General features: G+C 39.4%; 1 protein-coding gene across 1 annotated transcript in view; it reads right to left on the minus strand.

Annotated features, from left to right (window-relative positions):
• LOC104942094 (nodal modulator 1-like) overlaps window positions 1-10,862 on the minus strand; it is a 33,507-nt gene that overhangs the window by 5,533 nt on the left and 17,112 nt on the right. The window contains exon 4 of the mRNA XM_010767291.1: window positions 8,408-8,413. Coding sequence (XP_010765593.1) covers window positions 8,408-8,413 — 6 coding nt within the window. The remainder of the gene's footprint in view (window positions 1-8,407; window positions 8,414-10,862) is intronic.

Consider the following 10,862-nt stretch of genomic DNA (forward strand, 5'->3'; position numbering starts at 1 on the left):
GGGGGGGGGGGGTTATTTGTCATATTTGAGCAGAATCTGTAAAAAAAATGTTGAGATAATGAATAAAGTTATGGAAGGTTGTGAAATTGAATGTTTTATTGGTTTACCTCTAGGGGGCAGTGTACCTTAAGGCATGACAAAAACATTGTAATAATTGTCTATCCTCTGAGTTAAAGGGGCCCTATTATGCTTCTTGGGGATTTCCCTTTCCTGTAGTGTGTTATATGCGTTTTTGTGCATGTAAATGGTCTGCAAAGGCTAAAATCCCAATGTGCCCTCCAGAAGGAAGTTATTTCCCACACTGCTTTAATATATGTTGGCATCTTGGGTGTTTTGTGTTTCTTTTTAACTCATTTCAGTATGAAAAGTAAGTTGAAAAATATAATAGATTATGTTCAGGACGCCCTGAAGGGAAAGGTGGAAATCAATTATTTGTGGGAGCAATGTTGGACAAAATCTAAATGAATCTCGTATTAGGTACAAGATGGTATCTTATTTGTACCGACAAGATTAACCTTCACATAATGTCCTAAACTAAATTAATGAAAGTCTTTTTGGGGCAAAAACACACAATATGGCATTTCCATTATTAAAAATGTGCTCCTTCTTTGTGTACATGCTGAGCCAACATTTGATTAAAATAATTATATATATATATTAAGGAAAATATAAAATAAATGAACATCATACATTTTACACACGTAACATGTTGACATTAGGGGTTACACGGGTACAAAAAAGGTTTACATTTTTTTTAGAAAGACGAAGAAAAAAACGTAAGTTAATATTTCAAATTCAAATGTGGTTTTGGTTGCATTCTTATTTCTTCTGAACCACCATTAAAGCACACCTGAGCATAGGTGAAAGTGACGTCACTCCAGCTTCTCTCTGATTGGAGGAAGCCGATTAAACTGACATTCAGTACGGTTATGCATTTAATGTTGCTTATGAGATTCCATGAGTTCAAACTAATTTTACTTGGGCGACTAAACGTACAATATCGGGATAACAGGACACATAACGCTCATATTGAGGTGGGGTGCTCCCGGGGCTGTGTGGGGGGTGCACTGCAGATAAGAAGGAGAAAACAACTCGCGACGCCTGCGAACGAACTCCAACAGACGGGTGAAGCTGAGACGACCTTCGCGAAATACACAACAAATAAATATGGGACACAAAGGCGGGAACTAAGAGAGACGACAGTAATGGCTTCTGATTCTTCATCAGGTCCAACACCTTTGAATGAACTGTGCAGTATTACTATATTTGTGAGCTTCGTTTTATTGTCAATACGTCAACCCCTGCACTGATAATGTTAATGTTTCAAATAGCCTTTATATACACTTAGTTGTACTTCCTCTGATGCATTGACTGCAGAGGTGGAGGAAGTATCATGTACTTGAGTAAAAGTAGAAGTACCAGAGTGTAGGAATACTCTGTTACAAGTAAAAGTCCTGCATTCAAAAGTGCTAGCCAAGTATTAGCATCAAAATATACTTAAAGTACCAAAAGTAAAAGTAGCCTACTAATAATGCAAATTGGCCCATTTCAGAATAATATATATGTTCTGATTATAATGATTGATCATTAAAGTGTTATCAAAGCTGGTAAAAGTGCAGGTAGTTTTAATGACTATACTGCAGGCAGTGGCGGCTGGTGTAAAATATTTTTGGTGGGGCTGTTGATATAGTGAGTAAACATTTTTTTTTGGGGAGAAATTACCCCTTAAATTGGGACTTCTGGTGATGTAATGGCCCCATAAAATCGTGGTTCTAGGGCCAGGAACAACCAGGCTGAGTCGGGCTGAGTATGCTAAACTAACTGCGGTCAAGCCAGCCTCCACTCGGGAAAACCTAGTCAAGCCAGCCCTCACGTGAGATTGCGGTGCGCGAATATCCTATGCATTACGGTAGAGTAAAAAAAAATCATCCCTCTGTGTTTAGATGAGAATAAAACAAAAACTGTCCAGTATCAAAGACTCATTTCACTTCAGGGTGATAGCAGGACATCCCATCTAGTCACTCAGAAAAAATCAGGACCTTCTGATGTAGAGTTTCAAAATAAAAGACCTTTGAAATCTCTATTGTATGAGCTATCATCCCTGTTTTTAGATGAGAATAAAACAAAAACTGTCCAGTATCATAGATCCATCTCACTCCAGGGTGATAGCAGGACACCCCATCAAGTCACTCAGAAAAAATCAGGACATTCTGATGAAGAGTTTCAAAATAAAAGACCTTTGAAGTCTCATATGAGCTATCATCCCTGTTTTTGGATGAGAATAAAACAAAGACTGTCCAGTATCATAGATCCATCTCTCATGCCTTACCGTCATTATTCGTCCCGTGGCGCCCTCCCCTTCGATGTTTTTTTAGTATCATTTGCGTTTCCCGTCAATTGTAAGTTGACCTAATGGTGTTTGATATTCTTGCAGTTGTTCTGCCTAACTTTAAATATGCTAAATTTAAAACTTTTCGTCATAGTTGTGTGTCAATAGATATTACAATGGTACAACGACAATGTGAAAGTTAATTCAATGATTTCCCCGTGGATGTTACGATATAAAACTATTTTATAAGCATCCGCGTATTGGGATTATATTGGGTCCAATATAAAAGTTCAAATAAGAGAGGAGGTTTGATGGTTGTCTGGAGCTGGGTAGAGAATTGTTATGGGGGTGGAGTTGTGTAGATAGGAAACGGTAGTGCAGGGGGGGTTGCGAGAGCAGGAAGACGTACGTTCCGACCCGGCGTGGGGGGGGTGGGGGGGCACGGTTTTTCCTCCCCGCTCGTGTTTTTCGCAGGTTACAATTGATTTTACGACAACGGTACGACAACGATACCGAACGACGGTAATGGTCGGTCGCCTTTTGCGAGAGTAAACGGGACTATCCCACCTCTCAACTGGTATGTCCTGCTTCACGGGAGACAACTTGTGTATCTCCACCGTTTAGTCTTTAGGTGTACATTTTAGTTTTAGGGCATCGTCGCGGGCAAAAGATCGTCTAAACCCCATAGCTTCCTTTCTGTCTCTCCCAACACAATTAAGACTGTGACCACTCAAGGGACCTTTGATGGCCCCTGTGTATAGTGAACATATCTTTCTCGCATGTTCACCGTAAAACGTACTATCCGAGGGGGAACTGCATTTTGTAATGTGTGTTGATTCCGAGTCCATATCCATCTCGGAGTGCAAATCGCATCAACGGACATTCCGGACTACAACTGCCAAACGATTAAATTAGTAGTTTTTGTGTGTGCCAGCTATGCGCAATTACAAATCGATATTTCGTGGACAAATTCATATATATTCTTAGTGGTTGGCCGATATTTACTTGCGATAAATGAATTTTACCTTCTCCGGTACCTCTTGCATAGTGGAGTGCTTCACTCGGCGATGCGTCGCGTTCAAGCCGAGGTCAATCTACTCTCTTTTGTTTTTGACAGGTTCCATTAGGTTATCTAAGGTAAGGAGTGAAGAGGTCCCACTTATACCGTGTCCTGTTGCGTGAACTATCAAGTGGAGTCTTTNGACGGTGCCCCCGTGTGCAGGACATGCCGGCGGAAGGTATCCGCGAAAGGGAGCAACACATCGAATTTGCTCACTCATCTACGAGACCATCACCCGCAGCTGCACAGCCAGTGCAAGGTATATTTGTTAATATTAACACATAGTTTTAGCTGAAATGCTCGAAATAACTTTTGCCTTCGGGTAAAGGGGAAATGTAACAATTATATCCGACTGTCAATAATGTTAAATCTTGATAATAATCATTTACATTACATTAGCAAATGCACCTGCTCTCGTGTGTTCACCATTCTTAGATCGGCGCTAAACGCCATTCTAAGCTAAGTTGAATAGCTAAACTTTGATATGCCATGAGACAGTGAAAATAGTGCAGTGAAACACATTAATGATTAAGTTACTTCTGACTTTGGGTCAAGGGATAATGCAACGATATACCCGATTGTCTAAAATGTTAAACCTTGATATTAAATGTCAGTGTAAGCACGCCCACTGCTAGCATTTTAAAATACATCCTACTGCGGTGCCATGCTCTATTCGTTGGTAGCTAGTGCACTACTAAACGCCATTGTAAGGCGCTAAACAGCTTAGTTCTCATACAGTACTGGCTTCTTGCCTAATAACCTAAACTTACCTTAATGTTCACCTTAATGTTAACACTAAAAAAAAAAAAAATTACCGAGATAATATCGTAAACCGTGGTCATTTTGGTCACAATAACCGTGAGCCGAAAATTTCACACCGTGACACCCCTAGTAAAGATGCTGTTCTTTATGCAGAAGGACAGTCATGGTTTGTGCATTTGTTTTGTATCAAACATGACAAAGCAGACCACAGCCTCTACACTAGGCAGCAACATGAAAGCACTAACAGGAGAATAAGAGAGTGAGACAGGAAGTACATTTGGAATATGACCAGCTCGTCAGAAAGTAGATTGTAATAATGCAAAAAACAGAAACGTTGACTATTATGTCAGCAGATTTCACATAACTGCATTAGGTTAGTTGAAAGCAATAACATGAAGTTGAACCTGATATGTTTGATTTCAACTTGATTTTATTGCTTTCAACTAACTGAATGCAGTTATGTGAAATCTGTTGACATAATACATTTCATTAAAGTCAACGTTTCAGGGTTTTCAGTGCAGCACAGTCAACATACAGATATAAAAACATCTAACAAAAAAAAAGTAAGTAAGATCAAAATGCTTGAAATCATCTATATCTACTTTGAACACGGAAAAAAATAAACATAAAAGATAATCCATTGTCTGTTTATTAGCTCCATAAAGTCCCTGAAAACCTTTTTTTCTTCTTAATCACCTAAAAAACGCAACGCAAAGGAAAGGATAATAAAGTGCTGCAGGATGAGGAACTGATGGAGGAAGAGCATGTGGGTGAAATGTTTATCAGGCAGCAGCTTATCATGCTGCGCAGTGAGCAGCCCAAAGACACATTCATAAGACTGGATAAGTTATTTGATTTGATAAACACCAATCTGATTAAATAAAGGTTTGAAAACAGTTGTGTGTTCATGTCTCCACATCTGTCTGCTGCACCAGCCCTGACTCACCTTAACTCAGCCACAGATCTTCAGTCACTACATCTATTTGACTGTATAATCAGGCTTTACCCAAATCACATATGGTTTTATACAGCGGCAGTAATTACAGCTTGATCAAATAGTGTCTCAGCAGGGGTCTGTCTGACAGGAGGATCAGCCCGACGTCTCTCCTTATGCTGATTCAATGAAAGAACTCCAAACGTTTCACAATACTTCAACGTGTCAGCAAGTAGAAAAGCACCAACCTTTTGCATCCCTTTGTAGGACGTTTTGTGAATACACTAAACATGTTGAGAGATAACAAATAAGAAATGTCCTTCCTGCTACAAATACCAGTTTGAAAAGGAAGAATCATATTTGAGTTATTATTGTTTATCTGCCAAATTATGTTATGCCTTCTCTCAGGGGGCACATTTTTCTCATGTTTAAATCTAGAAAGTCCCCTATTCGAAAATCAAAGCGAACACTCACAGTTTGAATCTATGAGGTCACACACTGTCCGACAAAACATTTCATATAATATAAGACACATTCAAAGCCGTGACAGGGTGACTCCTCTTCATGCATCCATTTAAGGAAAGGCTTAAGACAAAGGTCAAACTGAAAATATTGGAGAGGGAATAAGTAGAAAAGGTGGATGGAAAGATTAAAAAAAGAAAGAAAAGTTAATTAACATCTTATTAATACAACGCACTATATATTGTACGATGTGCACATTTTTACAAAAATTGATTAAGTTTATATACCATTTCTGATTTGATCTTTTTATTTTACATTCTACTAATGTTAATATAAAATATTTTATTTTACATTTTTATTTCACATTTTATCTTTAATTACTTATGTTTATATAAATATTTGTTTTATATATATACATATTTGTTTGTATCTTGTATTTAATTCATTCGAAAATGAGGCAACTGTCAGAGCAAAACCCAATCTCCCCCCTGATAAAGAAAGTATTCTGATTCTGATGGAATCCCAAGGAGGGAGGAAAAAGGAGACAAGGAAAGAGAAAGAAAGGGAGAGATTAATAAAGGTAAAAATAACAAAGTGAGAAAGGGAAGGAGGAAAGGAGAGGAAGAGAGAGAGAGAAGCTTGCTAATTCCTCCCTCCCTTCCCCCTCTCCTCTCTCAGTCCTGGGATGACTCGGCAGTCTGGTAGTCAGAAATAGCACAGACAGCTGTGCGTGTGTGTGTGTGTGTGTGTGTGTGTGTGTGTGTGTGTGTGTGTGTGTGTGTGTGTGTGTGTGTGTGTGTGTGTGTGTGTGTGTGTGTGTGTGTGTGTGTGTGTGTATAGAGAGAGAGATTATAGGTCATAGGTGCACACAATTTGCTTGCTTGCCAATTTCCATGAGAAAAGCTATAGGGGGTGGAAGTGGGGGGGGGCGCGCACACACACACACACACACACACACACACACACACACACACACACACAAATGGTGCAGCCAACAAGTGTGGGAACTTTGGTCCACAAAACTCTCACTACTGGTTCCAACAGTGGGAAAACTGAGAGGGAGGTGTGTGTCTGAGTGTGTGAGAGGGGCTCCATTTCCAACAAGTCTCGTATGAGCGACACACTGACACGTTTGACTTTAACAGACATGAGGCAGCTAACTCAGTCCTATATCACAGTCAATCTTATTTATTATTGTGAAATGAAAATTGTGAAATGCATTGTCCGTGAAATAAACAGGGTTAGGGTTAACACTTTATAAAAGATTAAAGAACCAGATGGAAATGTCATGTTTTGTCTAATTCACTGATCATGTGCTAATTGGACATATTCAGCAACATCTCAGACAGCAGATGCATTTATATCTGACAGTATACATCTTCTAGTCAACTAACCGTAGACTGCTGATATTATTTCACCCTATAAACTGAAAGAGAAATACCCAACAAACGTACAGAACTGAATACGAAACATAACACAAGAAAAGAAGGATGAAAAAATAGTCACAATAATTCTAATAATAGCATCTTGCATGCATAGGCAAACAAGGCAGTCATACGGTAGCATGAATAAAAACACGAGTATACTGTAGATATTTCACCTATCAGTGTGTCCGGATATTATCATTCATCGTTTCATGTTTTGAAGTTTTAACTAGAGTGGCTAATAAAGTGGTTTATGACCATTTGGCCTATTCCACATTGGACTACAAGGCTCTTCTGGTAACACATGCAAACAATTCAAACATATTTACTAAAGTTCTTGCATCAAATCTTATATACCATATCTTAAAAAATAAATAAACGATTGCAAAGAAGAAAGTAGATGTGTGTAAAGCATGACAGAAGAGATCTGGGTAGAGTGAATGGAGTAGATCAGAGGAGAGTGGAGCATTGGTCTAAATGTAGCGTGCTAATCCAGGGAACTCCCATGTTAAACTCTGAGTCCCATCTGGAATGCTAGCTATGCTAACGCTAACTGTGAGTGGATCACTGACTCTGGTATGAATGGTATGAATAATATGAAATACAATGTTAGAGTTCAAACGTCAGTCTTGCCTTTAACATGGGTTACAGTGCATTTACATGAGATCATGTCGGCTAATTAGCTACAGGTTAGCACAATCCACATTAAAAAGAGGGATAACAGACATTTAGCTATGCTGCTAGCATGGCTCAAACAACGTATTCCTGTTGATGTCAGAATATTACGGAAGAGGATTAGGGCCACGTGAAAAAAAAATGTGGGGATGAGAAAAAAGTCAGAATTTTGAGATTAAATTCTCAGATGTGAAATTTTTTTTCACATCCCCATATTTTTTTTCATGTGGCCCTAATCCTCTTCCGTAGAATATAAAATCATGTTATTGTTGGTTTTGCATTTGTATGACGAATACTATTTTATAAGCACTTAATACATTCCATAGGTAACTTGAAGTAATGTTAAGAAACAAATTGACATACTTTAGTAAGTAAAACATACTTTCGATGTTTCACTTACCTTCATATATACTTTTCTATTCCAGCACTGAGGACAACAAATACTTTTTATTCTAATTTTTGCTTTATTTTATTTTGACTCTTGCAAAAATAATTTACTTACATTTTCTATGTTTGTAGAAATACCTTTATTTCATTTTAATTATATATTTTTGCACATTCTTTTTTTAACCTCTTATGTTAATATAAATCATGTCTTATATTTGTATTTGTGTAATTCAAAAATATATCAACTGCCACCATTCTGATTTTAATTCTTTAAAATAAAATCGACTTATGACAAAATGCCACAACAGTTTGAATGTTAACTCATCATATGCACTGCCTTCTATTAAAAAAAATAGGAATGACACATTAAACACCTCTCCCTCTGCTGGTCTATGGCCTTGTAGAGGGTAACGGGGTACAGAGTCGCTTAGATAAGCGGGGGAGTGCATCTGACGAAGAGATAGGTTGTTGTGCTCCCTATCTCTGTTTCTTATCCTATATCTAATAGAACTGCTCGGGTCTTGATAGATTGAGTGGGGAAGTTCATGAGATCTTTCTAGAGGGTTATCAAGAATAACTTTTATCCTATGGCCTTTTCCCTCTCTGTCTGTGTCTGTGTATTCTCTTGTTCCGATTAACCCAGCCAAATCTTTTTTCTTGTTTTGTATCTATACAGGACTGTCTCAGAAAATTAGAATATTGTGATAAAGTTCTTTATTTTCTGTAATGCAATTAAAAAAACAAAAATGTCATACAAGTATAACCTAATAATCTAATACTCGGCGATCCGGCGTTCTCTTTTCTCGTCGGTTGCCTAATCTTTTTTATTCCAGAGTGTCTGTTACCTCGGAAACGCACCACCACCTCTTGTCACTGGCTTGTACGCGTGCTGAATAGGTTCAGTCTTGAGCCTAATGACTCCTACAGGATCCTGGCTGTCCGCGATCGCGTTAATATAATCGCTCTCCTGATGTCCGGTCAGACGGATATGTCTGTATAGCCTAGAGTTCTTCTTAATCTGTTAAACACTATGTATATAATTTCAAGACAATAAGAATAATCTAGATTTCGTTACATTTTTTGTTTTACCTTGTATGTATAGATCCTATAGTACATTTAGTTTTGCAGCATATTGTCGATCCCGTGATACACAGCTGTAATAAGACATAATAAGGTATTATAATTGTCGTTGCATTACGCCTGTCATGTGTCCGAATATGCTTGTTCTCGAGTTTTATTAGGATGAGAGTTATTTTTAATCTTCGATCGAAGGATGGTGAATGTCTGCGTTACACTCTGTTCTTTCTCTCGATCTGTGTCTCACGCCGTTCTGTATGAAGTCTGGCTAGACGTAATATTTTCACCAGGTAATATACACCTCGGAGTGCAAAGATCCATAATTGACGACCACCCTAGGAAAACCAACAATTTTAGACATAACTTAGCCGCTACGCTGTACCGCACACACGCCCGTAGCTCCGCTTATCGTCGCAGAGTCGTCGACTATACACTCGACGCCTCACTCACCTCCAATACCTCGGGCTCCTACTCGCACTGTTAATCTGGCCGGTGGGACATCGGTAGTAGTATTGTGTTGTACACCCTCTGTTGCCACAGTGTGGGTATACACCTGTGGAGACAGAACGGTCGCGTAAGCATCCGGTAGACGTCCGGTGTACTTCGAGATTGCCCAAGTCCAGTCCACCTCGATAGACGGAGCTGTCTCCGTTCACTCCTGGTCATTGGACACCCAGTTAAGACACGTTCAGAATTCATGGGTCATAATGGTCATCTAACACCCGGTGACCACCCACCGGTACTCACGGTGTAGAGTACGACCTGTACTCTGGGTGATGTGAAGAGGTGACATCCCGTTCTACTAAAAAGTATCGGCTGTGCTTGTCAGTACCTAACGAGATCTGTAGTTGTAGTGACCATAAGCGCACAAGTTCATATACGTGTTGTGGATATCTGTAAACTGATGATCCTCGAACTACTTTGTGTCACCTGGTTGTGGTCGTCTGACTGTACCGAGGGGTTTGTAGCGACTGACACCCTTGAAGTGTGACCTAAAGTTCGTTGAACCTAAAAACGAGGAGAGGTCGGAAAGAGTGTCTGAGACGCGGGAACTGAAGGTTTACTTAGTTTTGAATCGAAAGCGACTTTTCTCCTTGAAACCGTGACCCGTTGCCAGGTAGAAGAAAGAATCGGGTCAGCTGCGGAGGAAGGCAACAGACTCTAGTCTTCACCCGAACTGGTACCCTTATGCGATAACATGGTAAAGGGCCTGTGCAGACACCTTGTCACTGAAACTCATGGACCTAGGTCGAATTCAGGACGAACTTCGAGGGGTTTAAGACCCTTCGCTGAGAAGAAGTGTTACGACAATTCCGACGCCAGTAGAGAGAACCAACACGTCGCAAAGGACGGTGTCACAGGGCGGAAGGTTGTCTGAAAAACACCTACACGAAACTTGACGTGAGACACTTGTCGAACGCAAGAAACTCTTTAAAGAAAAACACAGAATGGAGGACTACCTCCCGCACAGTTACTGCAGGAGACTGTCGTCAGTCTAGTCGTCATGAAGGGGTATGAACACTAAATCAAATGCCTTGTTCGACTCACAAAAAAGTTACCGAGTCCTTTGGGACACGTCCACAAAGCTCAATTAATCTCGCTAAAGTTCACTAAGCAACTTGTGGATGATCATTTATGAAAAAGTACTATAAGTTATAAATCTCTATGCCTATAAACTCAAAAGAATTCGACATCGATTTAGTCGTTATAATTTTATTATTTTCCGAACGTTCTATAAAGTAACTAAACATT

This window comes from Notothenia coriiceps, unplaced genomic scaffold (genome assembly GCF_000735185.1).
Source record: "Notothenia coriiceps isolate Sejong01 unplaced genomic scaffold, NC01 NC01_scaffold00004105, whole genome shotgun sequence".
NCBI lineage: Eukaryota > Metazoa > Chordata > Actinopteri > Perciformes > Nototheniidae > Notothenia > Notothenia coriiceps.